The 20,599-nt window shown below is 40.4% G+C and overlaps 2 protein-coding genes across 4 annotated transcripts in view; one reads left to right on the forward strand and one right to left on the reverse strand.

Moving 5' to 3' along the window:
* Positions 1 to 19,932, reverse strand: part of csmd3a (CUB and Sushi multiple domains 3a) — a 519,096-nt gene extending 499,164 nt beyond the window's left edge. For all 3 annotated transcript variants that reach the window (XM_072692429.1, XM_072692430.1, XM_072692428.1), the window contains exon 1: positions 19,668 to 19,932. In XM_072692429.1, coding sequence (XP_072548530.1) covers positions 19,668 to 19,845 — 178 coding nt within the window. In that variant the 5' untranslated portion in view covers positions 19,846 to 19,932. The remainder of the gene's footprint in view (positions 1 to 19,667) is intronic.
* The window catches only part of tap1 (transporter 1, ATP-binding cassette, sub-family B (MDR/TAP)), a 433,854-nt gene that overhangs the window by 13,144 nt on the left and 400,111 nt on the right, over positions 1 to 20,599 (forward strand). The gene's annotated exons all lie outside the window — the stretch shown is intronic.

Consider the following 20,599-nt stretch of genomic DNA (forward strand, 5'->3'; position numbering starts at 1 on the left):
AATCTGATTTACTTTGTTTGGAGCAACTTTTGTAACGACTGTTTTAAACTCCATAGTGTTTAATGTCCGACGGTCCAGTCTGACTGACCTACCTGACCATCCAGCTCCCAGCTCCTCTACAGCTCTGCAGTCAGATCACTTAGCATGTGTTTATTAGTATTAGCATTATCCTCCTCCTCGGTTCTAAATGCTGGTAGAACGGAGCATTTCCACCATAGCTTGGTTCCTAATCAGGCAAAATTCCAGAGTAAAGACGGGATGTGAGGAACGTTAGATCTTCCCAAATGGAGATAACGGGATAAAATCTATTTGTTGTTGCACAACTTCAACTAAACTGGGTGTGTTTTGGCAGCGCCAAACATGTTCTGGAAGGGTAAAGAGTTTAGATCCTTCTCTTCTGGCAGATTAACTAACACGCTCTTTACTTGCTGCTCTGAGAGTCGTCTGCTGTTGCTGCTCTGAGCTAAGTTTTCCTCTTCCCAGAACTTTCCGTTCCACCTTAAATAATGCAGCAGTGACAGTCTGCTGTGGAAATCTACACACTGTAACTGCAGCACAATTTAAGGTAAAATGGAGAGTTAGCATTAGAAGCCAACTTTAGCTTCTGATTGGCTGTAAAGCTCAGTTTTGTTTTACTCACTGAAATAAGGTCACAGATGAACTCTGTCTAGGGTATTTTTGGGAAAAATGAGATGCTGGTCTGCAGCAGCTGAGGATCATGTCTATGAATGGTGTCTAGAGGACGCCAGATGGCACTCGGTTACAGCAAACCTAAGGGCCTGAAGTGGATCAGAAGCTTAAAAGCCAACACCTGATCCATTAAAAATGCCTGGATTCACTCCCAAGTCACTAGATCAGATTGGGATCTGAAGACTCTGATAGCTAGTGGTCGGGGTTTAAACACGACATTACATGAACGACTGTCTGCAACTAATCCTTACATGGAAACTATTTATTAAATACATTTTTAGATTTACATTTTAAGAATCAAGACTATTGGTAAACATTACTGTGATACTTCGAGGTGTCGAAATTTACATACGCCCCCAACAAAAAGCATAGGTCAAGCAATCCAAAAACCTCCAAAAACCTAGAGTGGGATGCAAGGGGGCTTCAGTGCAGATCTTTCAGTAGGATTTGGGACTGTAGTGGGCTGAGTTTTGTTCCCAGTCCAGTCAGGGGCTGATCACCATGAAAGTAAGTTACTAAGCCATATCTGCTGGGTCTCGTTTAGTGCATGAGGTTGTGTTTTTGAAGGATTTGAAGGCAGTGTAGATGAAAGCAACACTGTGTCCAAATGTTTGTAGACACCTATTCTAAAGAATGCATTCAAATACTTTAAGTTGCACCCATTGCTGACACAGATATGCAAATGCATGCACACATATTGCTTAGTCTAGTCCATTCAGTGCTGCCAAAAGAATAGGACTTGGGCTAGAGAGGTATAAAGTATAAAGAACCCCCCAGCATTGAACTGTAGAGAAGTAGAACTGTGTTCTCTGGAATGATGGGTGATGCTCCATCCAGTACTTTTGGGATGAGTTGGGGAGTTGGGGATGATGAGGTGGTGTGGAGATCATCCAATATCCTGTCCTCACTAATGCTTGTGTCCTCACAGCAATGCCCCAAAATCCAGTAGAAAGCCTTCTACCCTGGACAGTAGAGACAGGATGAACTCTTTAATACCCTTGATTTCAGAAGAAACGATGAATGAGGTGTCCCAATACTTCTGTCCAAATAGTGTATCAAATTAATTCAAATGAATTCATTTTAAAGGTTTTTTAATGAAATATCAAATCAAATCAAACCTTATTTATTTGTATAACACCTTTTACAACTTACAAAGCAGCTTTACACAATCAGTACCACAATCAATAACATAAAAATAATAGCAGAGTGGTCACCTTATTGACTTGTGTTTAGTAGTGTCTAAGCTTAGAGGTATCTTTGATTTTTTTAGTCTATTCAAACTAGCTGAGGTTTTTCTTGAGTAAATAGCAAAACACTTTTGTAAGTCGATCTGGATAAGAGTCTGCTAAATGCCGTAAATGTAAATGTAAATAAAAAGACATGAAAACTTAAGACCCCCGGTGAGGAGCCAACAGCGACAGTGGCAAGGAAAAACTCCCTCAGAGCTGGAGGAAGAAACCTTGGGAGGAACCAAGACTCATAAAGGGGACCCATCCTCCTCTGATCAGAACTATTTATAAATTATTGATAAAAGTTACCAAACCATCAATACTGTTAAACTGCTCTGATCATAATCATAACATAATAATCATGGTGTAGTATAACATTAATATAGTCATGGCAGTGATGGTCAGAGTAATGAGATTAATGATAGTTAATAGTGTAATTTTAATAATCTAGACAAATCTGATGACTTTTTACTTTTGCAAGATAAAAGTAGAACCACACCGGGACAGATAACCTGAGGAAGGCAAGAAAGACTGAAAACAGAAAGAAGCTGAACAAGATCGAAAGGGGGGAAATAGTTAAGCTTACACTTAAACTTTGGTGCCGCTGCTCATTTAATACAATTAGGGTGTTCCGACAAAGACAAGACCAATCAGTCCTCAGCTGTGTAGCTGCGAGCTGGCAAATCAACGTTTCCCCACCGAGATAATGAAAGCTTCCAGGTTATTTATACAGAGCAGCGCCTCAGTTAATACTGAGCCTCAGAAAGGAAAAAAAAACAGGCTGTCATTAAAAAGTGGAGCTCTGGCAAGAGCGAAAACAACAAAGGGGCAGCCAATCGATATAATCAAAGGCGATGAAAGGTTATTTTAATGGTCTCCCCCTGTTAACCAGCGCCCAAATTTTGAAGTCAGTGCGCTTCTTATTAAAAATGTATCGGAGGAGCCTCGGAGGCAGTCGCAGCGTTGTTTGTTTAGCCAAGGACAATACTTGAAACTACTTCAAAGTCGTCCCTGCCATGCCTGTGGCCCCCTCTCATCAGCGGGATACTCTTCAAAGGAGAAGAACCAGCAGATTTTTATTTATTTCATTGTTATTTTATTTATTTAACCTTCACTTTAATAGGGGAATCCCACAGACAGCAAAGCCGTGTTTTGCAGAAGAAGGCCTACTTAACCGAACTACTAAAACAAAGAGCGTTTATGAGGTTTGATTTTGCTCACAAATGACGATAAGCTAGTAAACATAACGTTCAAGACGGCAAATATATCAAACCGATCCTTTAAACTACTTCAAAGTCATCTGTGCCATGCCTCTGGTTCCCTTTCATCAATGGGGTACTACTCTTCAAAGAAGCAGAATCAACAACTGTTTGTTTATTTGATTTTATTTTCATTTATTTCAATTTCACTTCAAGGGAATCTCATGGATGGCAGAAACTCCACCCTTTGACAAAAGTATCCAGACGCCCATATGTGAATTATCTTGTGGATTCACCGACGATATTCACCATTAGTGGTGGACACAGGTGGAATTTGGCCTCCGTCTGAACACACATGCCCAGAGCAGTGGGCAGCCATGGGGAGCAGAGAGGTGTAAAGGGCCTTGCTCACGGGCCCAACAATGGCAGCTTGCAGAGCCCGGGTATCGGACCCACATCAATGGCCTGGTGCCCTAACCGCTGAGCCACTAACGCCCCTGAAAAGAACCCTCAGCCCAAAAGCAAAGCAACACAGTTTTCACACATTTTCAGTATGACACTAGCAATATGAGGCTAACAGTGCTTCCTGCCCAAATATTTTCCATATCTACATGCCTACACACTTTTTCAACCACATCACTGCATACAGGTCTTCATTAAGAAGGCACAGACTTTTCGATTCCATGAACATTAACAAAACTTCACCATGTGGCTGAACAAGAAGTCACCATCTAAAAACCTCCAAACACCTAGAGTGGGATGCAATGGTACCTCAGTGAGGATCTTTCAGTAAGATCTGGACAAATGTTCAGGGCCCAAGTTTTGTTCCCAGTCCAGTCAGGGGCTGATCACCATGAAACTGAGTTACTAAGCCATATCTGCTGGGTCTCGTTTAGTGCATGAGGTTGTCTTTTTGAAGGATTTGAAGGCAGTGTCGATGAAAGCAACACTGTGTCCAAAATTGTTTCTACAAAAATGCTTTTACACCATACGTTCAAAAGTATCCAGACACCCCTTGGGATTATCTTGTGTGTATCTTGTGACCCCTTGGGATTATCTATTCACTTGCTTAAAGGGAACCTTCAGCCCAAAAGCAAAGCAGCACAGTTTTCACACATTTTCAGTGTGACACTAGCAATACGAGGCCAACAGTGCTAACAAAGAGTAGAAGTCAATTGCCAGCCAGATCTTTTCCATGTGTACATGCCCACACCCATTTTTCAACCACTCAAACTGCATAGAGATCTTCACTGAGATGGCGCAGACTTGTCGACTCACCGTGAACCACAAACATGACTATTTTTGCCAGATACTAATTGTTGCCAGATGCCAGATACTAAATGTTGACTCCTATAAAGTCAACATTTTGGAGATGTGTTTTTCATTGGACAGTGGCGATTTACACCAATCCACCAAAACATTAAAACCACAGAATGGTAAAGTAAATACTGTTGATTATCTCATTACAGTGGCATCTGTCAAAGAGTGGGATCCACATATTGGGCAGCGAGTGAACAGGCAGTTCTTAAAGGTGATGTGTTGTTAAAAACAGGAAAAATGTTCAAGTCTGAGAATCTGAGCCATCTTGACAAGAACCAAACTGTAATGTTCTAGACGACTGGGTCAGGGCACTCCAAAACATCAGGCAGGACGTGTGGGATGTTCTAGATATGCAGTGGTCAGTACCTACTAAAGTGCGACTAAAAAGTACAACCGGTGAACCGGCGACAGGGTCATGGGCGCCCAAAGCTCATTGATGCAATCCATGGAGGCTCCACCTCACGTCTTGGTGCCAGATACCACAGGACACCCTCAGAGGTCTTGTGGAGTCCATGCCTTGACGGGTCAGATTTGTTGTGGCGGCACAAGAGGAACCTACTCAATTTTAGACTAACGGTTTTAATATTATGACTGATGTATCTTACATTCAGAAAGTGTGGACATATGTGCTGGTTCTGGAGATCTACCACCCTGGAGAGCTGAGATTTAACACACCTGGCTCTATAATCCGATGCCCCTGAAGACCTTCATGACCTGGATCATGAAGACTAGGTAGATAACAGTTGGAGTTAAACTCTGCAAACTCTGCACTCTGCAGGGTGGTAGATCTTCACAACCAGGATTGGCACCCCCAGTCCAACATACTCCATGTGCCAAACATCAGCTGGAGAGAGAGTGAGAGGTGTAAAGTCCATCAGCTTTGGGCTTTGGAGCAGAGGACCCATGTTCCCTGGACTGATGGAGCTTCATCCAGTAGCGCTGAGATGAGCTGGAGTGGTGTTTGTGCTCCAGAACTAATCCTCTAACATCAGCACCTCACTTAATGCTCTTGTGGCTGCCATCAAATCCTCACAGAAATGTTCTGACATCTAGTATGAAGCTTTACAGAGCCATGATTTCAGAAGAACATTAAATGAGCTGGTGTTTATGAACGTTTGGATCTATAGCGACTAGGTTCTTTAGTGCCTTTAGGTTCATAACTAGATGTTGAAAATGAGCCGGGAGGACAGGAGTGTCTAATTAAAATGCGCCTTGCATCTCCATCTCCTTCCATCTGAATGCGCTAGTGCTGCATCGCCAAAAGATAATTTCCCCAACCATTAGATAGAATACACAAATGAATATTTGCATGTGTGAAAGGGAGGCCTTTTATCTAGCATGTAAAACTGTAGTCTGATCTAAAAGCGCTAAGAAGAATCCCTTTTTATTAAACCAACTCAATTCGGGAGGTTGTCCGTGTCCATTGAGCATTACCTGGGTATAGACTGTGTAAACCGTTTTCAAATTCTAAGGCGTCCTTACTCTACCAACCAACCCTATAATTTGTGGAGGGATATTAATGTTTGAGCTAGAAAACATCACTGCACATTTTGGCAAAACTGCAAATTACTGATGCTCCATTCTGCTTCAAATGGCAAGAACTTTAAGAGCGCGTTGCAAATAAAACTTTCTAAAAAAGAAAAAAATGTATAATTCGTAAGTTATTAGTTATTGGTCTAATAACCTCTGAACTTTAGCAAGTACTCATGGAATAACATGAATTACAACTACTTCTAACATCATGCACCACTTTTTTAAGCAATGTAATTTGATGACCCTGAGACCTTCAAATCGTTCAAGAATCTTAAAAACACATTTTATTTACCATTAGACATTGACACCACCAGGGCTGAGCCATCTGATGCTATTTATCACTGCCACAAAAGACCTCACTTTCTTTTTTTACACCAGTCAGCCACGCCCCCGGCACTCAGATTAGTTAAAAGTTTGTATTCATAAAAAAGTTTAGCCATACTTGAGAGCTTAATTTTTGCAACAGGCCCCTTTCCTAGGCCCTGGGATTGGCTAATAGTTTATATTCACAAGCAGTCAGTCATCACAGGACCCATAACGTTTACCCCTATCCACGACCCTTGTACCTTAAATAGGCTAGTAGTTCATCTTCACCAAAAGCTCAGTCTTTCTAGAATGCCTAACAACATTAAACACCAATGGCCACCAATGGTCAATGGCTAATATTGTGTAGGTCCCCCTCGTGCCACCAAAACGGCTCTGACCCGTCGAGGCATAGACTCCTCAGGACCTCCGACGGTGTCCTGTGGTATCTGACACCAAGACATTAGCTGCAGATCCTTTAAGTCCTGCAAGTTGTGAGGTGGAGCCTCCATAAGCATCAGTGAGCCTTGGATGGCCATGACCCTATCACTGGTTGTCCTTTTTTGGGCCACTTTTGATAGGTACTGACCACTGTATACTAGAAACACCCCACAAAACCTGCCTGATGTTTTGGAGATGTTATTTTGCTTTTAACACAACATCCTCAAGAACTGACTGTTTACTTACTGCCTAATATATCCACACCTTGACAATAGCCACTGTACATGTAGATAATCAGTGTGTTTGACCTCATCTATCAGCGGTATTAATGTTATGGCTGATCTGTATTTTATTACTGGATATAACTGGATATTTATTCATTTTTTTTTATGTTTTTTGATCTGTATCGATTTACAAAACCTCAAAAACCTCAAGTATGGTGATGTATTTTTTGCCATATTGCCCTTCCCTAGACACTACAATTAGGAAGGTTTTTCATTGTTGGACAGAAGATTTTGAGGGAAGTCATCAACTCCTGGGAGAACCTCCCAAATACCACAGAGGAACAGTTAATAATGCTAATGTTGCCAGTAATAAATAAAAGCAAGTATCCAACACTTAGCATGGATGTATTGCTAATTGCTGGCTACTGGCTTGTATTCACTGTTAGCAACATAAGCATGTATGGCTGAGCTACTCCTTTCAGGTCTACGTACAGTCAAACATTGTGCAGTTCATTGCCTATAAACAAAAACACTCTCTTCTCCCGCTTCTTAACCTATTTCCAATAGAATATCTGATAGCCTGCTCCTGGATGGAGGATCTGAAGCTGAATCCTGACAAGGCCGAATTGATTTACCCCAGAAACACTCTCTGATGCTTGAGCTGCTCATCAATATTGACAACCTTGATGTTTGTCCAACACACGCGCCCAGGAACCTGTGAGCAACACAACAAGCTAATGACGTCCACTACCAGATTCTAGAAGTTCCTTCTGTGCTGAGGAACACAGACTACACAGGAGGACAAGATAATCCAGGAGAATATAAACCACTGGAGAGCGGTGGAGACCACTTGGGAGAATATGCTGTCCCAGGCAGGGTTTCACAATACTAAAATGTTGACTGGAATTTACACAAATCAGGGCATCATAATGTTCACTACCGAAAAACAAGGACACTACACTCTTAACCCTTGCTGTTTGCCATGATCTGTGTATGATATCTGAAGGTTATTCTGATCCTGAGTTATGAAGCCTAGAATACCAGTGGTGCGAGAACCGGGTTCCGTGAATGGATCAGTCCCTTGGATCAGACTATTTATTCAATACCAGAGCCAGCTAATTTTGTTAGTATCAGGACCGATATCCGATCCTAGTATCGAATCTGTTCATCCCTAGGATCAGACATTTACTTTAAGCATTTACATTTTGTTGAATGGAAGAAATATAGCAAGAAAATGTATCTGTATGTGTTACCCTAAATGATGTGTGACCGCTCGGTTGAGTTGCCCAGTTAGGGTAAACAGAATTGGATGCTAATATAAGCTCAGCATAAACTCCTCACAAGATCATCACCAATCACCAATTTCCTTGCTAGACTGTATGTGTTTTACCTTCACATTGGCAGATCTTTAACAGCCTAGAACAGCCTAGCCTGTTAAAGATAGAACTTACCCTAACTGGGCAAGTCAACCAGCTGGTTGATTTGTGTATCCATTTCCTGAATGGGGTCATCTGAGAAAACAAAACTGAAAAGTTGCTAAATGAGAAACCAGGAACACAATTTTACCAACAACTTTACACGATTTTGTTGCAGATATATGTCTTAGTGTGACTGTTAAATGTTTAATGGTCAAGATTTCTAAATGGACCTTTGCTTGGACAATTTTTACGAAGGTAAAGGGTGGAGCTCTAAACCCTGACAAAATGTAATTTTCTATTAAATAGATGTTTTCTGTTTTTTTTTTCTCTCTGATGCTGGCAAATCGAGAACTTGCACTTAATGGCTGTTTTGACTAAAAATTAAACAAGGAAATAAGAGAAAAATAAATAAATAAAGAACTTAACATGGAAGCCAAACACAATCAACAGAGTTTTTAGCTGAAATGAAAAATCTCAACTTTAGAAGCTTAGAGTATAGCGTTGTTTACCATCTTATAGTATTGGAAAGGCATTTCAACTTCTAGATATGTAGTCCAATGCTGCCCCCCAGGCTCATCCATGCTAGCCATCTTACATTCCAAGTGTTGGTCATTGCAATGCTTGGCTGACTGTAGCTCCCTCCAGGCTGATCTTTGCGAGTACACACCACTGCCCACCTGATTGGCATCTTCCCAAAATCCTCTCATGTGAATTCTCCACTGAAATAACTCAGCGCAGTAAGGAAACCAAAGCTGCAGTCCTCAAAAGGCAGTGCTCCCAGCCACCTCCAACCCAGAATTAGAACCACACACTGCAACTCAGATGACACCAAACAGTCTTTTGGGACCAAAACGTTCCCAGAAGGGACGATCCAGCTGCTTCAATGTCAAGCTTCTACAGTGTGGGCGTCTGATGTCCTTTGGTCTGTACAGCACAATACATTTAAATATGTCATCTCTTCAAGCTGGAGTTGGACTAAAACAAACCCTCTCTGAGATCTTTAACAGGGATGTTAGCACAGCAACTTTCCTGCTGCTGGAATATTGCCCTTTTTACAGGGACAGTATTCACACATTCCAGCCAGACCATATTTTATACTGTATATTAACAGGAATGTTAAATGAAGTGTGTTGTTGCATAAGAGGTGGTCTGTAGCTGAGTCATCGGGTGATTTAGGGAAGTATCTTTGTGTTTTTGTGGGTGTGGAACAATGTTGATTGATAATACGTTCAATAGACTGATTTTACTGCAAGGACAAGTTAAACAAGCAGTTTGCCTTAAAAAAAAATCACCATCACAGAGAAAAAAACCCACTCCTTATAAGCATACAGTATATTAGCTCATGGATCTTGCATTATTATACAGTCTTTGGAAGCCCCAGGGCAAATGACACATTTTGCTGATTTTCTAAATGTAAATATGTGAATAAATCCTCTGCAGGAAACAAACCTAAAAATAAAACCTTTTAAACACAACTCCCATTTATTTTCTGAATTTAAAAATGCAAAATAAGATATAGATAATATAAGATATATGCCTATACTTATATATATGCCTATACTTTTGTACATGTCTGACTTAATTTTTCCTTTTTGCAAAATGTTAATTTCTGTAACGAAACAGTAATTATGGAATATGAATAAAAACTAAATGGGATTTAGAAGTGTGTCTCTAGAGCATTTGTTCACTTATTTTACATACTGAACTTTTATAATGTTGAATGCTCTAATACATTTCTTTAAAATTTTATCTAATTTAATCTAATAATTTATTTTATTTTCTAACAAATTACTTTTCATTTTCTAATAATTTCCTTTTATTTTTTTATCAATTCCTTTTAAATTTCTAATAAATCCCTTCTCATTGTCTAACAAATTCCTTTTAAAATTCTAAAAGAAATCAGAAATTAAATGTTTTAATTAATTCCTTTTATATTATTTATAAATTCCTACTCATTTTCTAATAAATTTCCTTTTAATTTTCTAATAAATCCCTTCTCATTTTCTAACAAATTTATTTTAAAATTCTAAAAGAAATCAGAAATTAAATGTTTTAATTAATTAATTTTATATTATTTATAAATTCCTACTCATTTTCTAATAAATTCCTTTTTTTTTCTAATTTTCTCATTATTATACACATTTCTAAAAGAAATAAATTCATTTTATATACAATTTCCTTGCTACTGTCAGCTTTGGTTTGCTCAAAAGACATTGTATCTCTGTAAAGCTGCTCTGTGACAATATTCATTGTGAAAGCACAATATAAATAAATTTGAATTAAACTGAAGTACACTGAAAATAAAACATAAACATAGTAACATTTGACCGCTCATCATTTTTACTCTATTAAAAAAATACTGATTTCAGAGGCTAAAAATTCAGACAAATTATAAAATAACTGAATTTTAGGAGAAACATCCACAAAAGCAGAAGTCACCTGAACTCAGTTTTGATTTAGATTTTTACATTTGATCTGAATTTGCAGAAACAACATGAGACCTATTTAACTAAATTTAGTGTTGAATTTATATGTTGAATTCACATCACTGCACTAAAGGTTTCTGGCACAGCTAGTGCCTATGTGTGAAAACACTGCCATATTTATTTTTAAACATATTTTATTTGTAGTTCAGTCACACATTTGGCCAAGGCCTCTAAAAATAACAATGCTTAAATAAATAAATGTATTTATTGTATTATTCCAATACTGAAATACCTGCATCAGCAGATACTGAGTTTAGGCAAGTATATATATACGCTAATATATTTACATATACAATATTGTGTATATATATATGTGTGTGTGTGTGTGTGTCTATGTATATGACACTTTTACAGGAGAAAGAAAATTCATTTTGAAGGATTTCTATTGGTCCAAACCAAAGAATTCTCCAATGAATGATATCTATAGACTCCATGCCTGAATACTATGTGTGGGCTCTATCTGTCTATCTATCTATCTAAATACACACACATATACACATCATTATATGGACAAAAGTATTGGGACACCTGCTCATTCACTGTGTAATTGTATATATATATATATGTGTGTGTGTGTGTGTAAAGTCTTTTAGAAAAAACAGTGTTTAAACTGGCGGCTTTGCAGGTTTTTTTTTTACATTGCTTATTGTTGGACTTGTGCTTCAATTACACTCAAGCTTGAACGAGTCTGGCTCTTGTCTGTAGGTCAGTGGTTCTCATTTTCACTCACAGCAAACTGGGTTTGTGGTTTTCTGGCTTCAGCACACAGTTATCAAACCCCTCATACGCTGATCCTGATGTGGCAGGAACGAGTAAATCAGCACTACGTTGCTGGGGTTATAAAACTGCTGGCTCTAACAGGTATTTGTCAGTTGCGCACAAAAGCTCATCATGTCTGAGACTCTGAGTCCAGCGTGGGCATAATTAGACTGAATTAGAATGAGCGTCATCTGATCAAGCTATAGAGAGGATAACATCGGCGTGGCGCTGGTATGTTTAAATTAAGCATCAGAAGCATTTGAAAGGTGGGGAACCTTTAATGACGCTGTTGCATTGAAATGCATTGAAGATTCAATACAGGAGGTGGATGTTGCTTAGTAACTCATTTAATGACTGAAACAGATGCATTAGATCCTCATTAAAGGGCCCATATCCTACATTTTCCTTGCATTTTACTTTCTGCACTGATTTTGTGGTCATTTTCCATTTGACATCACTCCTTTTATCCATTTAAAATGTTTTTAAAAACACTGAAAAGGTGATTGTTGGTACTGTGCCTTTAAGACTAAATAAAATGACCTCTGTGCTGATTGGCTGCCCTGGCTTTTGCCCCAATCGAAAAGTAGCCTGGGCCGAAACGCTCCTTACAGCTGCTTTCCGAAGCCTAGCCTGCATTTCTCGGTTGCTACGTCATAGAAGCCAGTTCCAAAGTATAGGACCCTTCGCATACGGTCCTGAAATGCGGCCCACTTTCAGAGCGATTTCGAGGACACTTAGCCTTATTAGCCTGTTCCATATGTGTTCAATAAGCTACTAAGAAAAAGTCTTCACAGGACCGTCCTACCGAGGACCCGCTCTACCTCGGCTGTAGCCTAGGCTTTGAAACACAGTGGAGCTAAAGTGCTATCGGCTGAATAGGTGGATATACAGAACTGTGCAGATGTTTGATCACATTCTTCTAAAGCATTTCTCTTAGCACCTTTTTACTGTAGAAGCTCCAGAACAGCTGCAGGTGAACATAAATCCAGTAAAAAAAAAAAAAAAGAGCAGAAGCTTCTCATTCTGAAGAAAGAAAGTAGTGAGATCTTGTCGGTGAGCTAGTCTGAAGAACAGAGCTCGGTTCCTCCAGGTTTCTCCTGGACGCCCCCAGTCCAGCCAGCACAGCGTGGAGGATGTGTTCAACTCCATCAGCAGCAGCAGCAGCAGCAGCTCACCCGATTTACCATCAAACCAGGTGTTGATCTGAGGAGAACTCTAAATAATACTAGACTCCATGAGGAGATCTTTGGAGATGTTTTGATGAACACAGTGATGGAAAACCACCACGGCTTCCTGTAGGAGTGTTATTAGTACTGATACTAATATCAGTGTTTTACTGAGTAAATAAACACTTACAGCCCAGATAAGCAGCTTTTTCAGTCAAATATTATATGTATATTATAAATATAGCTGCCAAAAACATATGCACAGTGCTGTATATTGTCCAGTTATGACTGTACGGACCCGTACGGACAGTATGTATTCACATACTATTGCACTGCCTCTCCCATATCCACAGCCATGCAGCTCTGCCATCAGCAACCAGAGTCTGAGAGAGCACAATTGGCGGCGCTCTCTCTCTCCTCCTTCACCACTCTTACAGCGATGTTAGCCAGCACAGGCATCTGTAAGCTAATGTGGCGCCTTCCTTAGAGTTTCCCGGCTTGCATTTCGAAAAGATGCAGTGGCTGGCTTTGCATGTATCAGAGGAGACATATGTTAAGTCCTTGCCCTCCTAGTGTCGGGAGCATTGCTAGAGGGAGCTACGAACGGGTGGGTTAACTGGCAGTACCTAATTGGGAGAAAAAATAACAGTATTCACACACTGCATCAAACCCTTACAGACAACGAAGTGAGAAAACTCCAATTCCCATGATTTGGGTCCTTTAACTTGATTTACTTGACATTAGAAAATGTACCCCCGTGATTTACTGAGGCCTGCTGTAGTGAAACAGACAAGCCGGCCTGTACTGTATGCAGCCTATCTTTAAAGTGCTTACATTGTAAGCAATTAAGCCCCACCAGCACTAGAGCAGAGTGTTTTTTTACTCCCCCAAGTACGATAAAGTGGACATGCCCCCTCAACTTGTTACGAGCATCAGTTATGGTTGGGGTTACTTTGATTTTTCACTTTAAACCATGCCAAAGGCAGCCCACTCACAAGAACATGGTAATTATGGTTTGCGCAATATAATTGAAGTTCTGAAATGGATTTGTGAGAGACAGAGAGAGGCTCTTTGTTGAGTGGACGCTTAAAATGTAGAACAGCGTGCTCTGCAAGGCCGGCCTGACTGCAGCATGCTAAAAATGCACACACGAGCGCCTTGGTCACACGATGCACTGGCATCTACTCACGCAGCCCACCTTATCGCAGCCTGCCATTTCTGACTTCATGACTAAGAGCAAGGTCATATCATATTGATGTGCACGAAACGCCTACGTCCTGGGAAGGCAAGGAAATTTAGCATATGGGAAGGCGCTCGCTCTACTACTGATGAATAAAACCCAGATCTGTTCTCCAAGAATTCATGAATATTGACTAAAGTTGATTTAAGATGAAATAATGAATGCAGGGTTATGAGTGAATCAGCTTAAAGGGATAGTTTGGCAAAAAATCAAGTGATGAGGATTGATTACTGACCTCAGATGCAGTCAATCAGCCCAGACAGGTTTGGTATCTGAAGTGTTGCTTTTTAGATAAGAAGGGAAGATGCTAGGCTAATATGGCTAACAAACACTGGATTTAGATTGTCACCAATCTCATCTCCGTCTTTTTTTGGTTCGGTGCAGACACAGGGATGTGGTTTAGGGCATGGTATGACTTACTTTAGGCTGTAAACACAAAAATATTGCAACTATAATGTTTATATATTTGTTATATATATTTATAATTTATTTACATAGCTTTTCAATAATATTTAAGTCAATAAATAAATTATATATATAAAAATATATATATATATATATATATACACACACACACACACACACTGTATATACATACACCAATTAGGTCCAAATTAGGTCCAAATCACAGACATTTTCATGATGTAATGTAAAAAATATATATAATAATGTAGGCTCTATGCCAAAAGGCTAGGGGTGGTATATATATATACACACACATACACATACATATATACACATACATACCACTATATGGACAAACGTATGGAGACACCTGCTCATTCACTCAATAATATTCATGTCAATAAATAAATATGTGTACATACATACACCAATTAGCCATAACATTAGCACCACTGACAGCTGAAGTGAAAAACATTGATCATCTTCAGTGGCGTCTGTCAGGGGGTGGGATCTACATATCAGGCAGCAAGTGAACAGTCAGTTCTTGAAGGTGATGTGCTGGAAGCAGGAGAAATGAGCAAGTGTCAGAATCTGAGACACTTTGACAAGAGCCAAATTGTGATGGCTAGACAACTGAAGTTAGAGCATCCCCACAACATCAGGCAGGTCTTATGGGGTGCTCCTGGTATGTAGTATGTAGTGGTCAGAACCTACCAAAAGTGCTCAGAGGAAGGACAACGGGTAAGTCGGCTCACTGATGCAATCCATGAAGGCCCCACCTCACAACTTACAGGACTTAAAGGATCTGCTGCTAACGGCTTGGTGGCAAATACCACAGGATGCCTTCAGAGGTCTTGTGGAGTCCATGCCTCGAATGGTCAGATCTGTTGTGGCAGCATGAGGGTGATTGTGACAGCCACTATTTCTGTAAGACTCTTTACTATACAGAGGCTGCCATTACTATTAGGCTACTATTAAACAGCAAGGTATGTTATTCACTTAGAAATATAAGGGACGGAGGTGAGGACCAACATATGGACTTAATAAGCGTATATATATATATATATATATATATATATATATATAATAGACTTCCATGTCCAAACATGGCGCTATTCTATTAACTCTATAACATGCGCTACTCTATTAACTAAAGGGCCCATACTCCCTGTACAAAGCAGTCTAGTCTCAAACACTACTTATAAACTAAAGCTTGGATATTCAGAGTTAAACTGATGAGCTGAATGGGCAGGCAAATATATGTGACATCACAACCATGACTAATTAAAAATAGTCCAGTTTCCATAAATTGCCTGTTTGGGTGGTGAATCACACTTTAATTTCCATTAATATGTAGCCAACTAGGCCCTGTAGAGAAGACTGCCAATAGAATAGGCGTGGGACAGAGGGGGGGGGGGGGTATAAAGACCCCTAGCACTCTAGCACTATGCAGCAGTGGAGGAACTGTGTTCTCTGGAATGATGGTCGTTGCTCCATCCAATACTTTTGCGATGAGCTGAGGAGTTGGGGGTGATGAGGTGGGGTGATGATCATCCAACATCCTGACCTCACTAATGTTCTTGTCACTGAATGCAATCAAATCCTCACAGCAATGGTCCTTCTCCAGAATCTAGTGGGAAAGCTTCTTCTTCTGGACAGTAGAGAGTTACTTCAACAAAAGCAGAGTTAACTCTTTTTCAACAGAAACAATGAATGAAAAGTCCCAATACTTTTGTCCATATAAAGTATGTTGGGTATCTGTAATGTGTATCTGCTGGATATGGAGTTAAATTAGGGGCGTGTGAACCAGTAGACACACTGTGTTACTTGTGTCGGCTTCTCTTTGGAAGCATTTGCACGTTTGCGTAGGCTGACCACTGCCTCGGTCCATAATGGCCTGGGAAAAACGCTGCCAGCAGGTTCCATTTAGGAATACAAGATTCCAATTAGAGATAGATGATTCTGTACACTACATTATGCAGGATTACAAGGTAAAGGCGAGAATTACACAACTGCTATCAGGAACTACTCACTCATAATGAAGGTAGTGCAGATATGATTTAATGCCCCTAGAAACAAAATCAGAGCTTAAAGAGAAGGCTGAAGGACTTGGGGTGGATTTGGGGGCCTGAGCCAATTACTGGTCAATTATCTGAGCCAATATGTGATTGTTACACATGTTATATTTTAATGAATTCATTTACATTATTGGCCATTGATTTAGTGCAATGGTTTTAATTAATACTGTTATATTACTGAAACATTCAGATGTTACTAACATGTTTTTAATATCAGCTTTAATTAAGTTAGTAATATGAGTTTCTATAAATCTCAGTACTCGGTAAATACCATGTGACACGTTATCATGCTTTCTGCGTAGGATGATTCAAATGTAAGTCACTCTGGATAAGAGCATCAGCCTAATGCTGTCAGTGTAAATGTATTTATAGTAACAGATGTTTTGATCAGGGAATTGGGGGTGCCCAAACATTTGCATGCCACTGTAACTATTAACAATCATTAATAAGTTATTATATAATACCTAAGCTGTTGATTTATTAAGGGCTGTTATTATACATACAGTGTTACCAAAGTTCAGTTTATTATAATATATATAATATTAGGCAGGTGGTACTAATGTTATGGCTAAATCTATGTAATTGGTAGACATTATGTATCAATAAATATAAATAAATTTAAATTATTAACCATTTATTTGGTCATATGTCATGTTTTTATTGTTAAATTATCTAAACATCTACATAATAGTAACAGATCATTAATATCAGCTTTAATACATTAGTTAAATGATTGGAAATCAATTGGATCAATCAATTAGGATTTATGCAAACCTTTCTGTATTGTCAGTATTGTATTTGTCAGTATTGCAAATGCAGTTTTTCTAAATATTGATGTTTAGTATGTCAGCAAATAAATGCTCATGATTTTTTATTTATTTATTAATGCATATTTAACACTCCTGGTCAAAAAAAAGATGTTATTGTGAATAGCTAAGTAAGTAAAAGAGGACTCAAAGCAAATGGTCGGGCACCCTGCATGATCAGTACTTAGTAACACTTTGGCAAGTATCACAGCTTTTCGCAGCAGCTAAAAGTCTCTCAGCCTTTGTTTGGGGGGGATTTCTGCTCATTCTGCTCATCTCTGCTCATCTTTTTTGCTCATCCTGCAAAAGGATTTTAGTTCTGTGAGATTCTTGGATCGTCTTGCTGCTCTTCTGGGGTCTATATCCACAGATTTGTGACGATGTTTAGGTCGGGGGGGGGGGGGGGGGGGCAGTGAGGGCCATGGCAAAAACCTTCAGCTTGCACTTCTGTAGATTATTTTGAGGCGTGTTTAGGAGTATTATTCTGCTACATTTACCAGTATTGGCATCAGTGCCAGTGCCACACTTAGCTCCTGTGTTTGCTGTTGCAGAACCAGAATATGATTTATTAGCCATGTATGTTCACACACAAAAGAAATTTGGGTCCAGCCTGTGGCCCTTGGGATCTCTTTAGTACTCAATAATACATATTTAATGAGCTTAGATTTTACAAACAATACACAATATATACAATATATCCATTATACACAGTATACAAGCAATACGCTGACTACACTATACTCTACAATGGGCTTCAGCATTGCATTTCCTGTGGCAGACTGGGGTTCGATTTCCTGGCTAGGAAAGCAAACTACACTACACCAGTAAGAGTCCTTGGGAAAAGACCCTTAACTCTACATTATTTTACCTGTATCTAAATACAGTCAGACAAATGCTGTAAATGTATACATAGTAATAGAAATTCTGATCCAGGGGTGCCCAAACTTTTGCATGCCATTGTAACTATTAACAGGCCTGGTATTACACAATGTTACTTTAAGTGCTTTCAAAATTTTATTTATTATATTTAATATTATTATTATTATTGTGAGTGTTGTGTTGATAATTTGCCCTAAACTATCTGAATATATAGAAAAAAAATAAAATAAAATTTAAAAAAATAAAATATCGGCAAATTTCACAATTTGTAGCCCCTTAAAATTGGTATCGGTATCAGCCACTATCGCCCTCATATCGGTCGACCCCTAGTGGACTCATGAGGAACATGCACTGCAAACACTTCATAATAATGAAGGTGAGGCTGATCTGATCTTCATCCTCCTGTAAAACATAGATTTCTGACAGGCATAAGGGGTGAAGGACAGGTGGAGACTGGAGTGGAGATCAAAGTGCCATCACGGATCCACAGATCCAAAGATCCCTGGAGGACACGCGGAGAGGTCCTGAACGAGGTCCACTCCAGTGTCCAGGTCCAGATGTTTGTTCTCTGCCCAAGCACCCCCCCCCCTGATTTCAAGCCACATCTGGCTCACTGCGTTGTCATACGCCGCTGGTGCGCATGCGCGCGCAACAATTAGTTCTAGTTTGAAGATTGGAGGAGAACAAAACGTTGGATAAACGTTTGGGTTTTTTTACGCAATCGCGAAGAACCAGTCCTCCAGGTTAAACTCAACACCTGCCCTTCCAAAAACGACCAGTCTACCTCTCTACCAAACATCTCTATGGTCTCGAGACGCACGAGATTTGAATGCAACTGCAATGCAAACTTTGCAAAGGCTTTCTGTGGAGCGTGCACCATCTAGATGTCCATCAAACGTGTGCATAAATCACGTCGCCGTGCTTACTGCACATTTCTCTAGTCCTCCGTCCACGAGACTGGCGTTTATTAACACACTGCGTCCAATGAAACTGATTGCAAACGTTACGCAGCTGCTTGCAGCCCCGTGTTAATGCAGCAGTGCTCGAGATCAAGGCAAAGAAACGCCGGAGAACGGGTTTAGCTGGCAGCTCGCGCACGCAGATGAGCTGTAAATGTGCACGCAATGCTTGCACATTGCTGGTGAAGGCATGTGCATGCACGGTCTTGCGTGCACTGACTAAACTGGACCTTCTTAAAAACTCTAGGCTACTGAAACATCGCATTGCCTGCAGCGTCTCGCGTTGGCTCGAGTCAAATATGTGCACCAGTTCCACCAGTTCCATAGGAATAAATTGCACTGCACCGAAAAGTCTGCAAACTGGAGGATAACAGTGTAAGGGGATGCACATCTAAAGCACGTTCATCTAAAAGCACCAGCAAAAGACACCCCCCCCCCTCCAGTGCAGCTTCATCCATGCACAACCAGACCCCCAGCTCACCTCATCACGACAGAAGAACCGAGCAGATCTGCACAACATCAGCGCACTTACCGTGCACGCGAGTGAAAATGAGGGAAAATATTATATTCCAAGTTATAAATCCCGCTTTAATCCTCATGCTTTTGGCGCGTTGAGAGTTCGCCCGCGCGCATCTGATGCATCCTCTGCTAGAAAGGGCTAAAAATCCGCTCCACAAGGCAGGGCACGCGTCCCTGTAAACTGCTTTCATGGTCTCGAGCGCGGTGAAGAAGTGGATATCCCTCGCGCGCAGAGCCGTGCTGTGGCTGGCGAGGGTCACTTTGTCGGTGTGAGGAGCGTTAGGTGGATCTTCTGGAGAGGAGGAGGAGGAGGAGGAGGAAGAGGGGGGGACTAGCATAGCAACCCCGACGAGGACTCAACCATCTCGCTTACAGGAGTTGGGTTTTTCCCCCCACCTGTATTCAGCCAAGCCCCGCCCTCCTGCGCTGGGATTGACTAGTAGCGTAGAACTCCAGTTTAGAACGCTTAATTACTGCGATAGACCACGCCCCCAACACGCTGATTGGCTAGTAGTTCATATTCAAAGAAGTCAGTTATTCTAGAATGCTTAACGTTTATGATAAGCCACGCCCTCAGCACTCTGATTGGCTAATAGTTCATATTCAAAGAAGTCAGTAACTCTAGAACGCTAAAGCCACGCCCCCTGTGCAGGGATTGGCTATAAGTTCATATTCTCCAGTCTTTCTAGAACTAGTAGTTCATACCCCGAAGCACTCAGTCATTCTAGAAAGTCTAGAATTTAAAACAAGCCACGCCCCCAGCACTGGGATTGGTTAATGGTTAATATCCACAAACAGTCAGTCATTGTAGAATGCTTAAGGTTTGCGACAAGCCACGCCCCCAGCACTGGGATTGGTTGATTGTTAATATCCACAAACAGTCAATCATTGTACAATGCTTAAGCTTTTGACAAGCCACGCCCCCAGCACTGGGATTGGTTGATG

This window comes from Salminus brasiliensis, chromosome 1, assembly GCF_030463535.1.
Source record: "Salminus brasiliensis chromosome 1, fSalBra1.hap2, whole genome shotgun sequence".
Lineage (NCBI taxonomy): Eukaryota > Metazoa > Chordata > Actinopteri > Characiformes > Bryconidae > Salminus > Salminus brasiliensis.